The sequence below is a fragment of the Sus scrofa genome, chromosome 17, assembly GCF_000003025.6.
Source record: "Sus scrofa isolate TJ Tabasco breed Duroc chromosome 17, Sscrofa11.1, whole genome shotgun sequence".
NCBI classification, from domain to species: domain Eukaryota; kingdom Metazoa; phylum Chordata; class Mammalia; order Artiodactyla; family Suidae; genus Sus; species Sus scrofa.
In genome coordinates this window covers 37,549,919-37,574,437 of record NC_010459.5, presented here as the reverse complement: position 1 = coordinate 37,574,437, position 24,519 = coordinate 37,549,919, and the positions used below count along the sequence as shown (strand labels likewise).

The window sequence follows — 24,519 nt, the reverse complement described above, 5'->3', positions numbered from 1 at the left end:
TATATTAGCTTCAGTCATTTTTACCATATATGATTAAATAAAGACTCTAACTTCAACTCTAGCACTGTAAGAATTTTGTTAAAATTTCAGATACTACTGGATTTTCACCCACAACTTCAACAAATAGTTACCAAATATTTAAGCGCCTATGATGAAACTGTTACTCTGCTAGGTGCTGGGGATATTAGAGTGAACAAAACACATTTTGCACCTATTCTCAAGAAATTTATATACATTCTACAGTGAAGTGAGATTATGAAATTACAAGTAAAAAACTGGCAAATAAATTAAATTGTGGTAAGTGTTATGAAGGAAATAAACACATTGTGCTAAGTGTTATGAAGGAAAGGGGCTGTATCCCAGAAAGCAATGACAATCACCTGGGCCAGGCTAGTGGCAGTGGAGATAGAAGTGGTTGGATTTGAGATTTATTTTGGACACTGAATCAGTAAGACTTGATAATGAATTGGATGAAAAAGTGAGGAAAAGAAAGGAATTGAGTTAACTCCTGGATTTCTGACTTGAGCAACCAGGCAGAGAACAGTGCCTTGCTAAATGAGATGAGGAAGATTTGCAGTGGGAAATACCATCAGATTTTGGCTTGCTTAAGTAGAGAGAGTACTGGACTAAAATTCATGAGATCTGGGTTTTAGCTCAAGTATTGTCACTAATTTTCTGTAAGCCATAGCCTCTATAGGCCTACCGTTTATTTTATGGGTGAAATGAAGAAACTAAGGAATACTTTAAAGCTTGCGCAAACATAAAATTTAGTATGCAGTTGAAAGATTATCATCATTAGCTTACTACTGGGAAGCTGGAGATCTGGGTGGTGCTGAGCATCAAGAATGGATCACAGTGAAGATTCCAGTAGGCTGTTCGGGATTTCTCAATATTTTTTGTGGACTTCATAATTTGGCTTCTGTAGCTATAAAATAGGAAAATCACAATGATTTCCCTCACCATTATGAGAAGAAAATTAATAAATGTCTATATGTTTTATACATTCCTAGGTGAAAGAGGTTAGGAAAACACAAATAACAATTGTGTTGATGTTCTTACTAGCTTAACCTCAATAAGAGCTACCTCTTGGAAAATCTGAAAAAGCTTAGCTATCGTTGCTTTGTGACTTTTGTCAGCTCCCCAGGGAATCTTGGCTTTCCCTAGAAAACAAACTACTACCTTGGGGGTAGTGTGAAATCTCTGAAGAAAGTCTCTGATAAGCAACCAGTTCAGGGAGGTCAGATTTGGTACCACGTTGTAAAGGAAAATACATCTTTTCACAAAAGCAGTTAAGTCTATTTGCTAAGTAGACTAGCATTTCCCAAACAGGGAGTGGCAGTACAATAAGGCCTCATTAAGACTTTGTGGGAGTTCCCATCATGGCTCAGTGGTAATGAACCTGACTAGTATCTATGAGGACCGTGGGTTTGACCCCTGGCCATGTTCAGTGGATTAAGGATCTGGTGTTACCATGAGCTGGGGTACAGGTCGAAGATGTGACTCAGATCTGGTGTTGCTGTGGCTGTGGTGTAGGCCAGCAGCTGCAGCTCTGATTCGACCCCTAGCCTGGGCACTTTCATATGCCTCGGGTGTGGCCCTAAAAAGACAAAAAAAGAAATAGTGTTGATGACACTACGCAATAAAATTATAAGTAAATTTTAAAAATCAAGTAATAGAAGTTCCCTTCCACCTGGAAATAAAAAAAAAAAAAAGACTTTGTGTGTCTTTGTTAACATGAACTGAATTTGTTAGGGTGAACTGAGTAACTTAAGGGTGATTTCCTTTGAGCTCCTCTCCACTTCTATCGTTTCTCCTCTACCTTTGTTTTTTCCCACTTGTCTTTTCCTTGTCTCGGTCTTCATTTTCCTAGTTGAATAGACTTTTCGAAAACTTAGACCACTTTGTTTCTGTCTCTCTTCTTCAAAGGCCCCTCCATCAAAGTGACTTGGGAACTGTCATGCCCCAAATATTTGTTACCTCTCACAAATCAGGAGATAAATGGTATTCAACAGTGGCTTTCTTTCTTTTTGCTTTTTTTGTGCTGAACCTGTAGCATATGGAAGTTCCCAGCCCGGTGGTTGAACCAGAGCTATGGCAGCAGGCCTACACAGCAACTACAGCAATGCCAGATCCTTAACCCACTGAGTGAGACCAGTGATCAAACCTGCATCCTCATGGATACTAGTCAGGTTTGTAAACTGATGAGCCACAACAGGAACTCCTCACCAGTGGCTTTTGACCAGGGGTGATTTGGTAATATCTGGAGACATTTTTGGTTGTCACAACTAGTGTAGGGTCACAACTAAGGTGCCTCAGGCAGCTAGTGGATAGAGGTCAGGGATACTGCTAAATTCCTCCAATGCACAGAACAGCTCCCAATAACAAAGAATTATCTGGCCCCAAATGTCAAGAATGCTGCTGTTGAAAAATCCTGGTAAGTACAGCTATTAGTAGCTGAAAATTACTGAGGAGGCAGTGTAGCTTCCTTAGGGGTACAGATTCTCAAGGTGGTAAAGCAGAAACCACTGGCATCAGACTGTCTGGATTTGGATCATTCTTACTAACCTATAAGATCCTTGGAGGCTGAGACCTAATTTTACCTACCATGCTTAGGGACCAATATCCAAGGTGGAGTACTTAATATGTCCACACAGTTGTTTTGAGGTCCAAAGCAGAGAACATGTATTGAGTGATATGAAGCACAGTGAGATGGAGAAAAGCAGTCCCTAAATAGTGGGAGCTAGGCTGGCACTATCAACTAGAATGTGCTGCTTTATAGAACATAATTTCACAAGACACCAATATCAGACAAAACCACTCTGTGACCATGATGGATCAAGACAAAACCAACACCACTCTATAAGCATGTCTGAACACAAACAAAAAATAACATTGTCCCAACCATAAGAGGGGCTGCTCCTTTTAAACCAATCATAGCTTTAGCCACTCTTGGTTCTTCTCCACTTTTAGATAAGAACTATTAAAACACCCCATCCTTGGAGTTCACGTCATGGCTCAGTGGTTAACGAACCCAACTAGCATCCATGAGGATGCGGGTTAATCCCTGACTCGCTCGTGAGTTAAAGATCTGGTGTTGCTGTAAGGTGGGGTGTAGGTCACAAACTTGGTTCGGATCCTGCGTTGCTGTGGCTGTGGTGTAGGCCGGCAGCTGCAGCTCTGATTAAACCCCTAGCCTGGGAACTTCCATATGCCACAAGGGTGGCCATAAATAGAAAAAAAATACCCCGTCATAGAAATACCACCATCTCCTAATAGCATCCAATCCAGAGAGAAGGGCTGCTTCCTTGTACCCTCCCCCAAATTACCTACAAAAGCCCCTCCAAAAGAACTCCTATGAATTCTTTCTAGCACCCTCTTCCTGAGATGCCCCTCTGTGCCTCATGGTGTGCCTCCCCTCCTTGCAAGAAGACAAAAGGCCCAGCTTTGTTCAAATTCAGGGGTGTTCTCCGTGGTCTTTGGCTGTAGGGCACTGACAACAGTGAGAGCCTGCTGAAGGGTAACTGCTATTATTATGTGTCAAGGGGAACTGCATCCACAGGGTTCAAGCAGAGACTTCACAAACAAGGATTTTGATGTTTCCTGACATATGCCTCTTGCCAAGCCGTTTCTCCTCTCCCGTCTACAGGGAGAAGGCTTTTGGTTTCCGACCTCCCAAGCTGAAATCCAGCCTGTTGGGTTAGATTTCTCATGAAGTACAACCCCTTAGAGAGGTGCGCACCTTTAGCCCCAACTTAGAGTTTCTCAAAGACTAGAACACTCCAGAGGGGGCATGATGGAGCTATCAGAGAAAACTAAAGCCCCAACAAATTCATATTACTGAGTGCCTTACCCACCACCCTGACCCAGGAGGAACTGCCCCGAATTCACTCCACAAGCAAGGCAGAACTGCACAGTTCCGTACGCCTGGAAAAACTGAAGTAAAAGTCACTACCGGGGAAATGGAACCTTCCTGCCCCGCTGCCTCAGACGTCGCGCACGCGCACGGGTCGCTGGGCGGCCGCCGCGCAGGCGCCCTCCTCTCCCGGGCGGACTACAAGTCCCGGCTTGCCTGGCGCTGGAACGTCGCCTGGTAACTCGCGCCAGTCGGAGCGAATTAGGTCGGCTTCTCCGCGCGCCTGCGCGTTGGCGGGCTCTGCGCAGGCGCATTTCTAACGCTTGCGAGGAGAGGGCGGGGTGTCGTTCCCTTTCGCTGATGCAAGATCCTAGTGCGGTGGTGAGAGAGGTATCGGCAGGAGCAGCTCTGAAGCCGGGGTCTGAGGCTGACCCGTCCGACTTTCCGTCTGTGTTGAGCCCACTCGAGCCGCAGCCATGTCCGGGGACGAGGTGAGGGCCTGAGGCTGGCGCTAGGGCTAAGGACCGAGGCAGGGAGCCAAACTCACCCCAGTGTGGGAGACCGGGCCTGCGGCCTAGCGACCGGCCGCCGCCATGTGGGGCTGCCGGGCCTAGGCGACCCTGAGCGGTAGAGCCGGTTAGAGCCCCGGAGCCGCGGCTTGGCTTAGCCCCGCTCTCGTCAGGGCGGCGGCGCTGAGGCCGGCGTTTCCGGATTGGAGAGCACGTTGAGTCGCTCTCCAGAAGAGGGCTTGAATGTTGGGTTAATGCCCCAGCTGAACGAGACTGGGACTGGCAGCCCCAGCATTTCTTTCGGTTTGACGCTTCAGCTCCAGCTCTCCCTCGCTGGGCGCTGGTGGTGCCGAGAGGAACGTCTCGGAGCGTCTTCGTTTAAAACTTTGCAGCCTGGCTTGTCCTACCCCTCATCCACTCCTTTTCTCATCTAGAGCGTTATTAATAACTTTTCTTTTTAAAGACCGGGAAGCGAGGGAGATAGGAAAAGATCTTTCAGCCTGAAAAAGTGATTAACCTCGGAAAGTTTTAGGGCCTGAGTCCCTGAGCCTTTCTCAGCAGAGCTCACTGCGACGTCAGCGGGAAGTTCGGGCTCCGAAGCTGCCTGGATCTTTTTCTACTATCGTCCTTGTAACTCAGCACATTTCCTCAAATCCCTTTTGGCTAGATTTATCTCGGTTTATATAAAACCAGACTTAAAGTGAAATTTGACTTTAAGTGCTATCCGTAGTTATTAACACTGAGGGAAGAGCTACCGCTTACCGGCCAGCTTTCTCCACCAAAAAAAAAAAAAAATCTCTTGAGTTTATAATTCACTGTAAACATTCCGAGTGCTTGGCCTCTAAGGCGTTGTAGAGAAGGAAAAAGAAAAATTCGAGGCTTTTTTGAGTTTTGGCTTTAAGGTGGGCCTTGGAAATGCTTTAAATTTCCTCAAGTAGTGGGAAGGCCTGAAGCCAGGGCAAGGGAGTGGTTAGGGCAAGTAAGTGTGCTTACAAAATATAGTGTATTCTCCAATTGGGTTAGAGTTAATCCGTTGAAATATAGATACTGGCTAGTTCATAGAGAGATTTGAAGACCAAATTAAGGAATTTGGATCTTGTTCGGAGGTGGGGGGAAATTCCAATCTCATTTGATTCTCATGACAGCCCTTTAAGATGAATTATTATGGCCATTTTAGAGATGAGCAAACCGAGGCTTTTAGAGAGTTGTATAATGCTTGTGATCAAATAGTAAGTGGCTGAGCCAGTAGTAGAATTATAAGTCTCCATTTAGGTGACTAGGAAGCTCTTGCTGTCTTAGGAAAGAAACTTGAGTCTAAGGGGAGGTACATGGTTCTTGTTTGGAGATCATGGTAGACGTTGCTCTAGGCCACTGTATTTCAAAAGTTGTGAGAGTGGTGGTGTCTCATGCTTGTTTTGTTTATACCTGTTTTCTAAGCTTTTCATAACCTCTAACAAATGAAGTACCCATGTAGTGCAGGATACTGTGGGGTGCTATTCTGTGTGTGGTTTTCTGTGGTAAAGTGTTCACAAGTGTAAGAGAGCTGCTACTAGTTGCTGCGGGAGGTAGAAAGAGAACCATCAACATAGTGATTTGGAGGGCTGAAGAATTGATTCAGTTTTATCAGTGGGATTAGATTTTGAAGCAAGTAGAATGTTATTGGAGAGTGAAAAGGATTTTGTCAAGCAGAGATGGCAGAACCAGCATCCTAGCAGAGGGGCTTTGGAAGCAAATAAAGTATTAAGCAGCTTTGCATTTCTCAGCTCTACCAGTCCTTTTGTTTGTTTGTTTGTTTTTCCCTTCAATTTTTGTTGTCTTATTTTTTTAGGGCTGCACCCGAGGCATATGGAGGTTCCCAGGCTAGGGGTTCAATTGGAGCTGCAGCCGCTGGCCTATGCCACAGCCACGGCAACACCAGACCTTAACCCACTGAGCAAGGCCAGGGATCGAACCCATGTCCTCATGGATACTAGTTGGGTTTGTTAACTGCTGAGCCATGATGGGAACTCCTACCAGTCCATTTTGTAAACAGGAAATTAGGGCCCAGGGAGGTTGAGTTGCCCAAGATCACACAGCAAGTCAGTGGGAATAGAATTCTGGCCTTTGGTTTTCACTCTGAAGGTATGTTCAGGTTCTGATTCCTCTAATACTGTTGAGTAGATAAGTTTTCTTAGGCCAGTCCTTAACTTCTGACTACTTTACAGCCTTGTGAGGAACAATGAAAATCTGTACATGGAAATGATTTATAAACAGCCAGGGATGCCCCAGAATGGAAGTAGTCTGGCCTGGTGGCTGGGATAGGGGGTTAAAGAACCTACTATTAAAAAATAATTTCTTTTTTTCTTCACATTTCCTTATTTTTTCTTTAGTTTGTTAATGTGTAGTTGACACAAACTGCACACATTTCCATTTAAACCTGGCAGTTAAGCCCCAAACTTACAAGACATAGTCTCTTTTAAATTGGTGGAATCATGACCTTTAAAAAGCAGAATAGAATAAAGTACCTGTATAGTGCAGGATACTGTGGGGTGCTATTCTGTGGTCACCACAAGTGTTCACAAATGTTAGAGATCTACTACTAGTTGCTGCAGGAGCAATATTCTAAAAGAACTTCTAGAATGTAAGTGCTGCCTAGTGAGGAAGATATCTGCTCATCGCAGGCAGTAAAGTGCTGTCAGCTAAGATTATTACTAGACCCCATTCACAGAGTATCACAACATCAAGTTGGTTCATATAGCATGGTAAGATGTTTAACAGAAGAAGCTTTAAACTAAAGTTTCTGATTTAAAGTGGAATGTGTGTTTTATGAAGTATACAAAGCACAGAAAAACAGAGCAAAATGAAAATCTCCCAGGATCCTATCACCCAGAGATTACCTCACAGCATTTGTTCTGCTCACCCTGCCTCTCTGGGTTCTTTTGTAACTCGCCCCTGCCTTCTGGGTGTGGTATGGCCTTAAAGTTATTATCTTGAGTAAGGTATGGTAGGTGGGGGTAGGCTTCCAATTTGCTGAAGCACTTTAGGCCGTTATTGGTAGTCTCTTTTCCTGACCTTCTGCAACCCAGTGACGGAAGTTGAAAAGGGAAAACTGTTCTTTTGGAGGTTTTGTTGTAGACTTAAGAAAAAGCTACCTCGAGAGAGTCTGATTTTTCATAAGTGCACTGTGGGCAACTATTTGCTTCTCAAATCCCAACTAGTCTTATAAAATATTTGGGATGTGATAATTTGTTAAGTCAGATATGAAAAGTCAAAAAAAAAAATCAAACTTTTTAAGTCAAGACTGATGTGACTTTGTGGTTTGGGGGAGGTCTGCATTGGAATCCCTGGTTTCCATATTTTGAAACTATTTTCTTCACTGAGTGGTATGAATAAAATGAGGTAATGAGTATATGTCTTAAGTATCCAGAGTCAGTAATTGAAAGATATTAATTATTTTGGTGTGTAATTCTTGCATATTTATAATCCTTTATAAGGCATACTATTTCCCTGTGGACTTTAAGAATGTTTTTCAGGTGATAACAAGGTGGTTGTGAGGATGTCCTTTGACTATTTTAGGATCCCTCTCATCTTTGGTCTGTCTTGCTGAATAATAGTTTAGGGAACTTGATGCTTGAAAAAAATGCAACAAATGAATTGTAAGACCTGCCAGACCAGCAGATTTCTAGTGCCTGGAGTATTGTCTGTCCTTTTGCCAAATCTCCATATTTCAGGAATGAAGATGAATTGTAGGTACTTCCCTGGAACAGATTACAACACTCTATGTAGGGTGACCCAAGACCAAGCAGGTCAGCAGTGGGGAACTCCTTCCTTCTAGCTCTTCTGTCCTCTAAATTTGCCAAATTCCATTCCTTAGAATTACTCATTTATATGGTTAGATCCTTCTTAAGGTAGGAGAGGAGAACTTTGAAATGAGGCTGTTTCAATTTCCAGAATGTCTTCCAAATTCTTCTCTATTGGGTAAAGACAATACTTCCCTACCTTATTACAGACCATAATTTGGTAGCTCAGTTTCTTTAATGTACTTGGGACATAAAGATATTTAAGTTAATTAATTAGAAATTTAAGTTAATTAGAAATTGGGAATTTTTTTGTTTCATGATATGTCTTGGAAATTAGATCACCCTGCATTGATGAAATCAAGAGATACCATGCTTTGTGAACTGTAAAGCATTATATAATAATTATTAACGTTTGTTGAGTACCTTTGTGCCAGCCACTGTGCCAAGTGTTTTGTATTTATTTGCTTATTTAGTCCTCTTAATAATCTTGTGAGGTTTAGTTTTGGTTCTGCTGCTGGTCTCTGTTTTACAGTTGAGGTGTGGAGTGGATAGCAGAAACTATCTGGGGTAACACAAGAGCCAGAGTCAGGATTTGAATTCAGTCACTTGGGTTCTAGACTTGTGCTTTTTAAACACTTTATATTTTTTCCCGAGTGATTAGTACAAACAGTCTGCAACAAGTTATAAATTAGTTTTTCACTAAATCTGTAGTGCACTTCAGATAAAAATGATCCAAGAAAAATTTGAATGTTCCAGAAACAAAAAGCAGAGTAAAAGGTTGTATAGAAGTTTCTCTTACGTAAAAATGGATGTTTCATTGTGTAGACATGCAAACGAGATCTAGAAGGCCATATCAGACTGTAAAATGTTTGATTATGGGTGACTGTTTTTTGCTTCCTATTTGCTTGTGTTTTTCAGTTTCCTATTATGCATATGTTAACTTTTAAAAAATAAATGTTACTTAAAAAATCTTAAAAAAAAAAGTTTCTCTTACTCAGGGATTTGTTATATATTGGATTGCTGCTGGATTTCCTTAAAGATTTGTGTGAATTTCAGGATAGTTTTTTTTAAATCAGGTCAGGTGTCCTTTTTCTTTTAAGAGTATGCCTTAGAGAGTATAGCATACTTGAAATTTGAGTATCATTAAAAACTCTCACATGGTCTCCTTTCTTATTGTCTTTTAAACAGATGATTTTTGATCCTACTATGAGCAAGAAGAAAAAGAAGAAGAAGAAGCCTTTTATGTTAGATGAGGAAGGGGATGCCCAGACAGAAGAAACTCAGCCCTCAGAAACAAAAGAAGTGGAGCCAGAGCCTACTGAAGACAAAGATGTAGAAGCTGATGAAGAGGACAGTAGGAAAAAAGGTAAATGGTAGACATGAGGGAGTCACTGTTGTCCTAGGAGACCTGATTCTCTTCTGTCTGTTTTGGATTTTGTGCATATAGTGACCTCTCAGCCTGATGAGGCTGTTCCTAGTCAAGCTGAGGCCATCAGTAGTCTATGTGCATGGGACCTTGCCAGATTTCTCATAGACTTATTTCAGGGTAATTCCACCAAATCCATAAGGCAGAATGACAAAACTGTCATTCTGGTGCTGGTTTTTCAGTCTAGCCTGTTGGGAGGTCTCCTCCAATTTTAATGGTGGTTGTATTTTAGTGTAGGCAGAAAGAAATAGGATCAAGATGGGCAATTTTGTGTCTTAGCAAGTCTGAGAATATATTGGAAGAGATTAAAATTACAGCCTAAAATATTTTGGTTTAAATACCAACATTAGTTATTCCATCTTGTGCTCTAACATAGATACCATTTGACTATTAGAAATAAATAATTTAGTAAACATATTCATGTTTGATGAATAGGAGAAACTACTAGGGATAGAAAAAACTAACATTTCATTGAGCATCTACAATGTGCTAAGCATCTTCTACATGTTTAACACAAGCTTGGAAAATAAATCATTCTTTTAACAAGACAAAATGAATTCATAAAAAGCACCTTGAAAAACTTTGTAGCAGAGTTATTTAAAAATTCCTAGTGTCGGAGTTCCCATCATGGAGCAGTGGAAACAAATCTGACTAGGAACCACGAGGTTGCGGATTCAATCCCTGGCCTTGCTCAGTGGGTTAAGGATCTGGCGTTGCCATGAGCTGTGGTGTAGGTTGCAGATGAGGCTCGGATCTGGTGTTGCTGTGGCTGTGGTATAGGCTGGCAGCAACAGCTCTGATTAGACGCCTAGCCTGGGAACCTCCATATGCCGTGGGTGCAGCCCTAAAAAGACAAAAATAAATAAGTAAGTAAGTAAATATTTCTAGTGTATAATAGGGCAGAACAAATGGAAAACTTGCTGAACTGAACCCATTAATTCTTAGTAAAGGGGATAAAATTTCATTTTGTTCATACTGTAGCATTACTTTTTTTTTTCTTTTTCTTTTTTTTTTTTTTTTTGGCTGCTCTGTGGCCTATGGAGCTCCCAGGCCAGGGATTAGAGCCAAGCCACAGTTGTGACCTGACCTGCAGGTGTGGCAGTGATGAATCCTTAACCCACCCCACCTTAACCCATCCCATCCCAGTTCATTCCTAGGCTCTACAAGCCTTTGGCCTAGTCACTTTCATGAATGGACTCCTTTTAAATTTTTTCTTGCCCCTTATTTTAGTGCCTAGTAATGGAAGCTAACTAGAATCTAACTTGATAATTAAGAGTTAAAGATTTCATGGGAGAAGAACTTGGCAATTTTGACGCCACCGATCCCTTAGTCCCGTTGTGCCACAGTGGGAACTCCTCATATTATAGCTTTAATGAACATGAAATACTTTATAAGGCTCTTTGTTGGTTGATTGATTGAATGAATAACTTGTTGAACTGGTACTAGGAGAAACCTAAATATTTCATTGGGAGATAGACAAGCAAGCTGGTAAGCCTCTGTTGGAGTGACAGAAGGTACTAATGGAGCACCTGGGGGATATCTAGCCCAATTGGGAGAAAGGAGGGATAGGCTTAGAGAAGACTTCTTGGTGGAAGTAACTTCTAACAAAGATCCTGTGAGATAAGGTAAGAGCTCTGGAAGCTGAGAGACCACATGTGTTGCACTAAGAAGTGGAAGTAGTTCATTTGGGCTGGAACTAGGATTTAAGGTATAGATAGTAGGCAAGAAGGTAGGTAGGAACTACTATGCTGATTAATACCAATCTCATTATTCTGGTGACTTGGATTAGTTAATAGCTGGAACATTGGTTTGACTTATAATATGTCTTTTTAGATGCTTCTGATGATCTAGATGACTTGAACTTCTTTAATCAGAAGAAAAAGAAGAAAAAAACAAAAAAGATATTTGATATTGATGAAGCTGAAGAAGGTGTAAAGGTAGTATTGCTTTCTTATTGAAGGTAAAATTTGACCTCTTGAAAGGTTGCTAATGGATGATGTTTCTCTCTGTGTCATCTACTAGCTTTGCTTTCGTTATTAAGTATTTAATCACCGTTTAGGTCATTTTCTTGGGATTGTGTCTGACTAGCTATCCTAAAGGGATTATAGTTCAAAGGAATATAAATTTAGGTTTTCCGCAATGGAAATGTGTACCATTAAGATGATTCCAAAATGCCACTTATCATTAATCATACTGAGATTAGCTAAGGGGAGGTATTTCTTTGAGAAATCTTGTAGTAGATAATGATTTTGTGGCCTGTAGGTGAACCAGAGCACTCAGGTTGGCTTTATGGAATTCTCTGATCTTATAGGGACTTGAGGCCTTGTCATCGTCTTATTTCTGGATTGATTTCTAATGCAGATAAAATTCTTTGGAGCAGTAGTAGATAGATGGATGGATAAGTAGGTGAATAGGAGGATGGATAGAGAAAGGAGATGAGAAGTCTATTCTTCCTTTTCTTAGCGCTGCCATTTTAAAGACTCTGTACAGGAATCTTGGACAGAGTTTACACATCTACTTATAAAACTTAGGATAATAGCAATTTTATGTATACACAGAGATAGGGCAAGAGTGAGAATACACATGCACTAAGTTGTCCCATTTTGTGCCCTCTACCCAAATTTTTCTTTGGTTAATTATTTATTTGCTCAGACTCAAGTATATAATGTGTATCCCACACATAGCAGTAATTCATTGAGTTTTAGAAACAGTGTCACAAATTTGAAGACTTGATTAATTCAGCAAATTTGTATTAATGACAGTGAGTCAGGCATTGTGTGCTAATTGTTAGGGTATTGAAATAAGATATTTTTCTTGTTTTCATAGATAATTTAGAAATCTTTAGAACAAGATGATTTTACCTGGGAGTCCTGTCGTGGTTCAGCAGGTTAAGAATCTGACTAGTATCCATGAGGATGCAGGTTCAATCCCTGGCCTCACTCATTGGTTAAGGAGCAACATGGGTTAAGGATCCGGTGTTGCAAGCTGTGGCGTAGGTTGGTGCTACAGCTCTGATTTGACCCTTGGCTTAGGAACTTCCATGTACCGGAGGTATGCGCCCCCCCCCCCCCATAAAAGATTATTTTACCTGGATTCATCTTACTCTCTTCCTCTTTGGGGATTCTCTTCCTACTATGACAGAGAAATTGATAAGGAGAAATGCTCAGATTATACTGAATAAATGAGGTATAAATATCCTAAGTAACAAGGTTTCACATCAGAGATGTACCAGAGAGAGTCTTGGTTAACAAATTTCTCTAGTAGGTTTTGTCCTGAAGAGTCACTTATAAGCTCTATTCTTTTTTTTTTTTTGTCTTTTTTGCCATTTCTTAGGCCATTCCCTTGGCATATGGAGATTCCCAGGCTAGGGGTCCAATTGGAGCTGTAGCCACCGGCCTACACCAGAGCCACAGCAACACGGGATCCAAGCCGAGTCTGCGACCTACACCACAGCTCACGGCAATGCTGGATCCTTAGCCCACTGAGCAAGGCCAGGGATCGAACCCACAACCTCATGGTTCCTAGTCGGATTTGTTAACCACTGAACCATGATGGGAACTCCGTAAGCTCTATTCTTATTTGGTACTTGGATACTTCTTTCTCTGCTATTGAAGTCATAACATAAGAGGTTGTTAAAAGAATCCTTATCAGGCAAGACATGGACATTAACTTGAAGCTTAAGTGTTTTTAGGATCTTGAGTTACTGTCCCCTTGAATTTTCATGCCATGACAAGGCCTTTGAAAAATGTTGAAAAACACTTTGTGCTATTCTCTTTCACAGGGGCTTAGCCTCAGTTTGGAAATAGATCTTCCTGGGATAAAGTAAATAATAATATAGGACTAGAAGCTGGCTGATTTAGTATATCTAAGCTTTTAATTTATTGATTGTCATCTTAGAGACTAGGCTAATTGTTTCTTGTCTGCTAATATCTGGTTTCTTATCCAGCTAATACACATGGACTAGTTGGCCTTTGATGGCTAAATGTGGCACTAAGACTGCACAGCTGGATTTGTGATCTCAAGGCTGAGCTTCATTTACTCCAGGCTATTCCAACTTTTTTGCTTTTAGATTTTTAAAATTACTATAGCTTTTTTATAGAGTAGTGTAGTGTAGGTACACAAAAAAATAGAAATAAGTAATGCTGACAGCACACTTTAGAAGTTAGGAAGTTGGATACACTGGTGAAAGGAAGGTGAAACTAGAAGGCTGGGGTTTGAGACTGGCCTTTTTTGCTTTCCCTTTTTTTTTTTTTTTTTTTTTGTCTTTTTAGGGCCACAGCTGCAGCATGTGAAAGTTCCCAGGCGCTAGAGGTTGAATTGGAGCTGTAGCTGCCAGCCTAAGCTACAGCAATGTGGGATCCAAGTCGAGTTTTCGACCTACACCACAGCTCACTGCAACACTGGATCCTTAACCCACTTAACCTGTAACCCTGATCAAGGCCAGGGATCAAACCTGCATCCTCATGGATACTAGTCGGGTTTGTTACCACTGAGCTATGATGGGAACTCCCTTTTCTGGAGTTTGTATGTTTCATTTCAAGGTTGTGATATGCCCTGTTATATTCCTGTAGCAGCTAATCTTGGGAATCAAGCTTTCCCTTGTCTCCATTCATCATGTGACCCTAGTTCTCCATGTGTTCTGCCTTTTCCCACTTTCATGATGTCATCCATTGAAGTAATGCCCAAAGATTCCTTCACAGTGTGGTGTCAAGCTGACTCTGGTGTAATAAAAAATATTTGGTCTTTGTTTCTAGTTCCTGTATCAAACTTTTGGTGGAGGGGGGTGGGACATGCCTGTAGCATGTGGAAGTTCCTGGCCCAGGGATTGAACCCACCCACAGCAGCAACTTGAGCTGCTTCAGTGACAGGATCCTTAACCTGATGCATTGCAAAGGAACTTCTATTCCTGTTCCTGGCACACTGCTTCTAAGACTCTTAGAATCTCTGGATAAAAGTGTCTTTTGAGATGACTGGTGGCTAGAAGCTCCTGGATAGTTTTAGGATGGCGGCTGGTCATCAGAAACATCACGCATGATTAGAGGGTTGGAAGTTTCTCACATACACACCCCAAGAGATTTCTGTCTCAATTGCCAGTAGTGTAATCAATCATGCCTATGTAATGAAGCCTCCATTAAAACCACTAAACAATGGTGTTTGGAGAGCTTCAGCATTGGTGACCACATTGAGGTATGGGGAGAGTGGTGTACCTGGGGAAGATATGGAAGCACTGCCCGCCTGCCTCTCTTTCCTTCCTCTATCTTCAGTTTTGTTGTTTGAGTGTATCCTTTATAATATTATATATATAATAAGGTAATAGTTAAGTAAAGTGTTTTCCTGAGTTGTGTGAATCCTTCTGGCACATTATTGACCCAAGAGGGGAGTGGTGGGCAAGGGTGTGTAGGAACCTCTGAATTTGAACCCAGGTAGTTCAGATGTGTGGGAAACCTGGGAACTCTATGCTTGGAACTTGTCTCTGAATTGGACAGTCTTCTGGGACTGAGCCCTTAAACCTAGGAAGTTCATCACTAACTCTGAATAGTGTTAGAACTGCATTGAATTGGAGGTTACCTAGTTAGTGTCAGAGAGTTGGGGAATTGGGATGGAAAAATACCACATATTTGGTGTTAGGAAAATAAAAACTCTCCCACTAACTACATCAGAATACTTAGGAACTTATTTTAAACATTCCTGAACTCTCCTCTGTTAAAGATTGTCAATGAGAAGATTCACATACCTTGTTTCTCAGGTTAAACACATGGATGGTAATTACAATAAGGTCCTAAGGGTGATGGATAAAAGAAAGGAAAAGATCCCACAAAAGTGTTCTTGAAAACTTTCCAGTTTAGGAATTCCCATCGTGGCTCTGTGGTAAGGAACCCAACTAGTATCCATGAGGATGTAGGTTCAATCCCTGGCCATGTTCAGTGTGTTAAGGAACCAGTGTTGCCATGAGCTGTGGTGTAGGTCTCAGGCACAGCTCAGATGCCATATTGCTGTGGCTGTGCTGTAGGCTGGCCGCTACAGCTCCAATTCAACTCCTTGCCTGGAAACTTCCATGTGCCCTTGGTGCAACCCTAAAAAAAGACCAAAAAAAAAAAAAAAAAAAACCAGTTTAGTGACAAACTCTGAACCAGTTTGGTTCACCTGTGAGAGACATTTCTGATCTGTAACTCCACTTTTGAATATTTGATATTTTCCCTCCAAAACCATGTCAGCCCATGTCATTAAAAATAATAAATAATAATAATCCTAGTAGCAGAATGTTGAAACTTAATTTCACTTTCCTAGGATCTTAAGATTGAAAGTGATGTTCAAGAACCAGCTGAACCAGAGGATGACCTTGACATTATGCTTGGCAATAAAAAGAAGAAAAAGAAGAATGTCAAGTTCCCAGATGAGGATGAAATACTAGAGAAAGATGAAGGTAATATTGGGAGCTGAGCAGTTCATCCCTAGGCTCTACAAGCTTTTGACCTAGTCACTTTCATGGGTGGGCTCCTTTATTTTTTCTTGCCCCTTATTTCACTTCCTAATAATGAAAGCAAAAAGGAAATAGAATCTAACTAGATAATTACAGTTAAAGATTTCATGGGGGAAGAATGTGGCATTTGTGAGTATATTAAAACATACTGATTCAGACTATTGGGGAAATTACTGTAACAATTTTAAATAATGTTTAAAAATTTTTTTACATTTTTTAAAAGTGCTGCTTTATTAGATTCTGAGTGCTGTAGAGTCAGCAGATGGCTTTTTATGGATGTATGTGTTTCTTAAGTGCTTCAAGACAGTTGGACATTTTTTTCCTCTAATTTTCCCAGTGCATTGTTTTATCTTATGTTTATTGAGGAAACAGTTCAGTTGTTTCTGTATTACCACAAATTCCTAATTAGAGGGTCTCTAATAACAGTAGTTTATGAACATTGTAACATCCCTGTGTTTAACAAATAAAGGATCATTTGTGAGCCTTGATGCCTTTATGCTTAAGGCTGTTGTGAATGCAGTTTTGGGAGGGAAGACAAATGTCTTTGAAGCTTTCATTTCTCTAGATCTGCTTCTTCCCTCTCCCTCTTTTTGTTATTGTATCAGGCTTTACCTCTCATTCTTATAGTCTTTGTTATCTGTAGCTTTGGAAGATGAAGACAGCAAAAAAGACGATGGTATCTCATTCAGTAACCAGACAGGCCCTGCTTGGGCAGGCTCAGAAAGAGACTACACATATGAAGAGGTAAGACAGATTCTGTTATGAAAAGGGGCTAAACTGTTCACTAGAACTCAAAAGCAGAATACAAGTTCCCTGAATTGGAAGGGCCATTGAAGTAACAGACTAATAGTGAAACAGACCCAGAGAGGTCACACAGCCAGTACATAGCACTGCCTGATGCCCACATAGGGGCAGGCTGTCCACAATGTGGCAGTCATTATAGTACTCACTGTTCTATCTGAATCCATGAACTTCTGGGGTCACTGGAACCCCACTAAAGGGGGACAGACAGTAGGGAGAGGGAGTGGGTAATTTGGGACCAGGGTAGTGTAAAGTCTGCTTGTTTGAGCTTTCCTGAATCTTTACCATGTACTCTACTTTCCCATGGAAACAATAGAATTAGTAGGGGCTCATTCATTCCTTTAACTTTGAACAAGGAATGCTTAGTGTTCATAATGGACCAGTCCCTGGTTGAAGATTGAGTCTTGCTTTCAAGTTACTCTCAGAACCTGTGATATTCGTGTACATTTAGTAAAAAGTAATGTTTGCTCTGCTTAAAGGAAACACACAGTGGGAACTTTATATTCCTGCTATTGATGAGAATGTACATGAAAACCACTTTATCTCTATAGCTACTGAATCGAGTGTTCAACATCATGAGGGAAAAGAATCCAGATATGGTTGCTGGAGAGAAAAGGAAATTTGTTATGAAACCTCCACAGGTTGTCCGAGTGGGAACCAAGAAAACTTCTTTTGTCAACTTTACAGATATCTGTAAACTGTAAGTTTGTTAATGCAGAGTTACTGTATAATACCAGATTCTCAATAGAGTATATGTTAAATATCCTTATTGTGGACTTGATTGCAGGTAGAGAGAGAATGCACAGGTGTCAGGGTTGGGCTGAGGGAGGTCACAGTTCAGGTCCATCAGTTCTTTCAATTCATAGGTCTTAAGGTTTGTTTTATTAAGCATCTAGAGGTGAGAGAAGCCAACTCATGCTGACCCATGAGAGGATCCTAATCAGATGGAGTGAAAAGTAAGGAGGTTGAGTGTAGTCTTCAGTTAGGGTCCTGGGGAGTCCAGGGAGGTGGAAAAGCTTATCATGCTGGGGTGGGCCTGCCAAGCAAGTACAAGCAGTGAGCTTTGGGAAAATGGATAAATTTAGTGTGCTTCTTTCCTTGGATGGCAGTTGCCAAGATAGAGCTGATGAAATTTTGACTTTCTTAATTACCATTGCATTCTATGCCTGTCTCAGGTCACTGTCTGGGCTTGGCTCTTCTCAGAGTTCCTCAGATACACCTTTTCTGGTAGGTTCTTTAGGGCAACTGACCTCATCTCCTGTTTGTTCTTCAGTTTTAAAAGTTAATTGTGCTTGTTGCAGATAAAAGGGAAAACAAAAAATAATCACTAAAAATTCCCTGCCCAGAGATGACCACTTGTTTTCATTGCCTATAGGCATGACTTAAAAGGTTTTTGACTTTTTTGCTGATGACAACAGTAGTGTCTGCTTATTATAAAAAAATTAGAAAATATAGACCTACTAAAGAAAATGAAAAATCATCTGTAAGGCCACTCTTAAGAGATGGGTAATCATAGTTTAACATTTTTATGTTTAGCTACTTTTATGCATATAAATATTTTAAAATAAATTGATATTATACTGGTTTTACATATTTTTCTCAACATACTGTGAAACTTCTACCCATGTCATTAAATAGTCTTTATAAATATTTTTAGGAGTTGTAGAACACTGTATTCTGACAGTTCCTTAGCTGGACATGATTGCTCTCAAGTTTTCATGGTGGAGGCAGAGCTTCAGGCAACATCCTTATACATATATCTTGGCAGAGCTCAGAACAGAACCTTAGGGCAGAAATTCCCAAAATGGAATTGCTGCGTCAAAAGGAAAGGACATTTTTAAGGCAAATGTTGGCAGTTTGCTTTTCAACGAGCTCATACTAATTTATACTCTTATAAGCAGTGTAGGTGCCTACCTGTTTTATTGCATTTTCACCAACCCTTTGCTCCTTACATTTTTGGAAAAAATGACTTAAAAAATTGTAGTAGTAGTAGTACTTAGTTATTGAAACAAGCTCAGACAATGCCAAGTGAATAGAATAAAAAAGTGAAAATACTGAATGGCATTGCTCTGATTGCTTTTATGTGTATATTATCTTTCTATTTTTTTGTATTTGGAGATCTTATTGCTTTTTTTTCATTTTATGTGTATATATCTTTTTGCGGGTTTTTTTTTTTTGTTGTTGTATTTGGAGATCTTATATTCTAAAAGCAGGATAGAATGAATTACTATAATTTGTTTAACTGCTCTCCATTGGTGAATATTTTAGCTGTTTTAAATTTTTCTGCTGTTATGCTACCCCGTTTTTTTTTAATGAAAAATTTCAAACAGGAAATATGTAGGAATTAGCATAACAAACACCCAAGTACTCGTTATCTTTATTTGGTATATTTTGACCTTTTATAGTTAAAATTTAAGACTGTCTTTATATCTCTTTGTGATGCCTTTTACCTTCCCAGAAAAAAGTGTTATCCTCTAAAGTTGGTATTTACCTTTAGTTGGTATTTACATATGAGACATTTACTTATATGTATGGATTTATAAATAACACATAATATTGTTTTATGAGCTTTAAAGTGTAAATAGATAGTATGTATCATTTGTCTTCATTTCAGAGTTTGATGAACTGTGCTAAGATTTACCTAGTAGCTGAGTAATCACAAATTAAAACAGTGAACAAGGTGGGGTTTTTAGAGAAGTTTGGTTAGATTTCCATGAAAGATAAGGTTTATATATTCTTTCTTTTCAGATTACATCGTCAGCCCAAACATCTCCTTGCCTTTTTATTGGCTGAATTGGGTACAAGGTAAGAAACTATATTCCTATTTATATGTAGTTATTTACAGTATTATTGGACATGTCATAAGAACTTGAAAAGAATATATAACATACTTAGAAAAAAAACATTCACCTGATGGTCAGAAGAACTTTCAGGCCAGTGAAGGAAGAAAATCAGTTTGTTTCTATGGGAGGGGTTGGCTGCTTGGGAATAGGAAACAAGGTTCATGGGTGGCTCACCTGAACAGGCCTGTTGGTGTACCAAGATGAGCACCATAGCTCTGCCATGTTTAGAGTTTCCTCTCATTAATTGGAATTCTTGAGTCTTTTTATGGAGCATGTACCAGACTTCAGAAGAGACCATTTTCTTAGAATTTATTTTCTAAATCGTAAATAGGCTACTGATGAAGTATAGCTTATAAATTGATGAGATGGATGAGTGGCATGGGAGGAACATTGAAACAGTGATCCATAATCAGTTACTTCCCTAACTAATTAGGGCTGACCTGTTGAAGACACCAAGACAGTCCACCCCCATTTGGGAGGGCCACTGTCCCATGGAGCCCAAGCCAGTGAGTTTGGCCATTTCAGCTCTGGGAAGCTAAAAATAACTAATGTAGAATTGGGTAATAATAAATATGACTGTCACATTGAGCACCCATTGTGTGCCAAGTACTTTTTTGGGTACTATCTTAGTCTTTACAACAATTCTGTGAACTGTTGGTAGGAACTAGTATTACCCCTGTTTTATGGATTTGGAAACAGGTTTGGTGAAGTAAAGTTATAGTTGGTCACATAGACAATTAATTGCAGGCAGGCTGCAAAACTCAAGTCTACCTGTCTTGGGAGCTTGAACTCATGTCTCCTTGGCAATACAGAGATAGATAACCGAGGTGTTCTCTTCTTACTCATGAGACTCAGGTTGTTGGAATTGGCTGTACTTAATAGAGATTAAGGAGTAATTTATTTGACCAGTGGTAGAAATGTAGGTGCTGTTGAAAAATTGTGTTTTAAATGTAAGTTTGTTACAATGATTATTTTTTAACTTGCATAAACTGATGTAGGAATAAAAGCTAACTGTTCTTTCTACTTCTCAGAATAACTTTGTCTTTCTCACAATTATAACAAGTTGTGACCAGTGAACTTACTGGTCAGCAGGCTAAATGTTGTAGGGTTGTTGAGAAAATTCAAACTTTTTTTTTCTTTTCTGTCTTTTTGCCTTTTCTTGGGCTGCTCCCTTGGCATAAGGAGGTTCCCAGGCTAGGGGTTGAATCAGAGCTGCAGCCACTGGCCTACACCAGAGCCACAGCAACGCCAGATCCTTAACCCACTGAGCAAGGCCAGTGATTGAACCCGCAACCTCATGGTTCCTAGTTGGATTCGTTAACCACTGCACCACGACGGGAACTCCAAGGCTGTACTAATTCTTACAATTTCTTTTGATGGTAAATGAAAAAAATTTCTGTTTCAAGCATTGGAATCACCTTAGCCTGGAGATTAAGGATTACAGTCCATGAAGGATGACTAAACCCCTAGAGTTAAAGGAGAATCACAAGCGAGGTTCTTGCCAAAGTCAAGGTTCTTTTGTTTTTTGTTTTTGTTATGGCCTCACTGTGATATGGAAGTTCTTGAGCCAGGGATTGAACCCGCACCTCTGCAGTGACCTGAGCTGCTGCATTCAGATTCTTACCCCATTGCACCACAGTGGAAACTGCAGAAGTCAATTTTATATGGAACAAATACAAATTCAGTGCTGCCTGGCTGAATTTTGTTTCACTTTGTGACTTGTAATTTTTAACAAATGATGTTTAGCCTAGAGCTTTGCTTTCTCAAAAGTACTTGTCAGCAACTTCTTTTCAAAAAGTTTCTCTTTAAGCACCATTTAATAATATGGGGCTTGTGTGATTTCAGTTACACCTTTTTGGGGGGTATGTTGTAAAAGCTTTATAGATGTTATTTACACATTTAAATGTACAATCCGTTTTTAAAATTCATAGGGTTAACCATCACCACAGTTTTAGAACATTTTCATCAACTATAACTGAATTAAAGGACTTGGTCTTAGAATTTTTAAAGATAGCTGTAGCTCCTTTCATTTTTTTTTTTATATTTATAGCCCACCTCTGCTTTTGCACATGGTGTGCATTCAGTAAAAGTGATTCTCTGTTGGATGAATGAGTCATCACGCAGAGAGTGAAGGACTTAAAATCAGATTTAAAATCAATTATAAATCAGATTTATTGCTGGAGGCTTAGTTGAAATTCAAAATAACAAGAAATAAGGGTAGGTCATCAGGTACCAACTACTTAAAATTAAAAATAAATTTTAAGAAGTCAGGAAGTACTGCTACTAGATAGAATTTATCCTTTGCCACTGATTATATTTTAAATTCACTAAGTGTAAAGGTCCTGGAATTTGATTCCTTATAGGAAAAAATAATAATGGAGATGTTTTTTGTTTTCTTTCATAGTGGTTCTATAGATGGTAATAACCAACTCGTAATTAAAGGAAGATTCCAACAGAAACAGATAGAAAATGTTTTGAGAAGATATATCAGTAAGTTTATAAATTTAAATACCTACTTCTGAAATATTCTCATTGGGCTGAAATATTTTGGGGGGAGTCATTGGTCTGTAATGAAGCTAGAAAGGCTGGCCTTAAAAGATGAGAGGAAATGATGGTGGGGAGCTGGAGGAGGTGGTGGCTCTTGGTGACTGATTAGGATTTCCCAGCTGATCAAAGTAACTGGTTGGTTCAAGGCTGAAAGCCAAGTCAGAGAAAGATGTCTGCATTCAGACCTGGCCTGGCCCAGCTTTGTTATCTTCCTGTAATCACTTAAAATTAGTAAATCTCTTCCCACCTAGGAAGTTCTCAGTGCCTCTCCTGTAGAGACAACCAGGAGTAGATCTGGCAAGCATCAGTGCTTATTTAGACATTTGGAGTCTTTTTTTCAATACATGGTTTAGTACCTGAAGCATCACATCAGACAACTTGTATTTTCCTACCCACAGAATAGCTAAGTGTAGCTAAGCTAAGCTTTCCTGATCTGGGTGCCAGGGTGGGCTGTTGGAAGTAGAAGTGTTTCAAAGGAAAGAAATCTCTGGCGTATCACGGCTATCAGGTAATTCTGTATGTTGCTTTTCCTGCAGAGGAATATGTCACCTGTCATACGTGCCGATCACCGGACACAATCCTGCAAAAGGACACCCGACTCTATTTCTTACAGTGCGAAACTTGTCATTCTCGATGCTCTGTTGCCAGCATCAAAACTGGCTTCCAGGCTGTCACGGGCAAGCGAGCACAGCTCCGTGCCAAAGCTAACTAATTTGCTAATCACCACTGATTTTGCAAAGTATGTTGTGGAGGTTGGCTGGACAGGTTTACCATCAGAATGGATATATACCATTGTATTAAAAACAAGATAGAAAAGCTGCCAAGTTCTTTGGTGTGTGGCTGGTTGGTCTGAAATCCTTGCAAGATGCCGATGCTCAAAGCTGTTGACCTACTCATTGCCTACTTTAACAACTGTCAGAGAAACATGAGGGGTAAGGCAGTGCTTTTTAAAAATCGGTCATAGACTTCTGTAAAATGCAAGATAAATTAAAGTTATTATAACAGTGATTCTTTCAATTTGGTTTGTCCTTCAGTTTTCTTTTCTATAAAAAATTATGCTTAGAGAGCTCCCTTGTGGATCAGCAAGTTAAGGATCCGGCGTTGTTACTGCTGTGGCGAGGGTTCAGCCCTGGCTCAGGAATTTACATAAGCCACAGGTGTGGCCAAAAAAAATTATGCTTAATGAATTCAGCAAAACAATTTGTGCCTGCACTCTTGTGAAGTCTCTGTATCCTCGTCCTGAGAAGCTTCAGCTTAGCCATTTTCCTTCTCAGCTTCTCGAGATACTTGAAATAGACACAGCTTCACACGAGAGGGTGGTTGAAGCATGAGATCTGGGAGGACAGACTGTTTTCAGTGTCCAGGGGAAGATTATATAGACATGAATTCATTATGTGAGGATTGTGGCCACTACCTCTCTGTCAAGTCTTCTAGCTCTTACCACATGAGGGAATACAAGGTGCTTCCTAAGAATTTTCTTCCTTACTGGCTACGAAGAGTTTAGAGACGTGGCCTTTGAAATGTGTCTTGTAACCAGCACAGCAAGAAAAATTCTAGTTGGGCATCTGTTGGTAAGGAAGGGGTGTAACATAATGCAGTAGAGAGAACTCTTTTGAGAGTCCAAACCCTGATGCTAGAAGCTTTTCTTTTTCCTCCCCACCTTGTGTTGAATTTGAAAAAGGCCCACCACAAATGCTTTTCTATTTTCTGCATTAAAGCAGCTTTTGAATGTGATCTTGAGAAACCAAGAGGTGATGCTACTTGTCTGGTGCTTCTGGTGCCTCCTGGTTCTGCCTTCTGAGGGTTTGGCTGAAAAGGTATTTCTCCACTGAGCACAGGGGAAGAGATCATCTTTCACATCTGCTGTGATCTGCCTTGCACACCCCGGATAAGGGCATGATGCTGCTCCTCACTTTGTTGTTGCCAGACTGCCAGGAGCAGTCACTTAGCCCTGAATGTCTTGACCATGTTGTTTTTTAATCACTGTGACCCTTGATTTTAAAGTATAGGCCAAAGTGTTGTAAAGCACCTTGGCCAAGAAATGGTGGAGGGGGCAGAGCATTCCAACTCAGTAAGTCCTGAGGGGACTACACACCAGCTGAACTGCCACCACTGCCCTGATGAACTCAACTGTTTATGATTTCATCTTCTTTCTTTTGTATCTACATCCACACAATTCCCAATGTCAGATGTTACTGCGTGAATAAAGTAAGGATCAGTGCCTCTTGTATAATTAGTGCTTCTGTGCGTATATATGTGTGTTCTGTTCATCACTTCCCA

General features: G+C 40.4%; 2 protein-coding genes across 4 annotated transcripts in view; one reads left to right on the top strand and one right to left on the bottom strand.

The window, feature by feature from the left end:
• The window catches only part of ASIP (agouti signaling protein), a 176,173-nt gene that overhangs the window by 144,350 nt on the left and 7,304 nt on the right, over positions 1-24,519 (bottom strand). The window contains exons 1-2 of one of the 3 annotated variants that reach the window (XM_021077312.1): positions 3,851-4,050; positions 805-925 (exon numbers count right to left, since the gene is read on the bottom strand). The gene's annotated coding sequence lies outside the window, so the exon portion shown is untranslated. Of the gene's footprint in view, positions 1-804; positions 926-3,850; positions 4,051-24,519 lie in introns of those variants that run through there. The other 2 variants (XM_021077313.1, XM_005672859.3) reach the window with 2 other exon arrangements.
• Positions 4,169-23,256, top strand: EIF2S2 (eukaryotic translation initiation factor 2 subunit beta). The gene is made up of 9 exons (XM_001929150.6): positions 4,169-4,344; positions 9,330-9,507; positions 11,401-11,504; positions 15,856-15,991; positions 16,692-16,792; positions 17,401-17,549; positions 19,598-19,654; positions 22,097-22,182; positions 22,776-23,256. The coding sequence occupies exons 1-9, from the start codon at positions 4,330-4,332 to the stop codon at positions 22,949-22,951; spliced, it is 1,002 nt and encodes a 333-aa protein (XP_001929185.1). The 5' UTR covers positions 4,169-4,329; the 3' UTR covers positions 22,952-23,256.

Coding starts and splice junctions, on each gene's coding strand:
- EIF2S2 (XM_001929150.6), top strand. Junction 9,508..11,400: donor AGAGGACAGTAGGAAAAAAG/GTAAATGGTAGA, acceptor ATGTCTTTTTAG/ATGCTTCTGATGATCTAGAT. Junction 16,793..17,400: donor GAGACTACACATATGAAGAG/GTAAGACAGATT, acceptor TTATCTCTATAG/CTACTGAATCGAGTGTTCAA.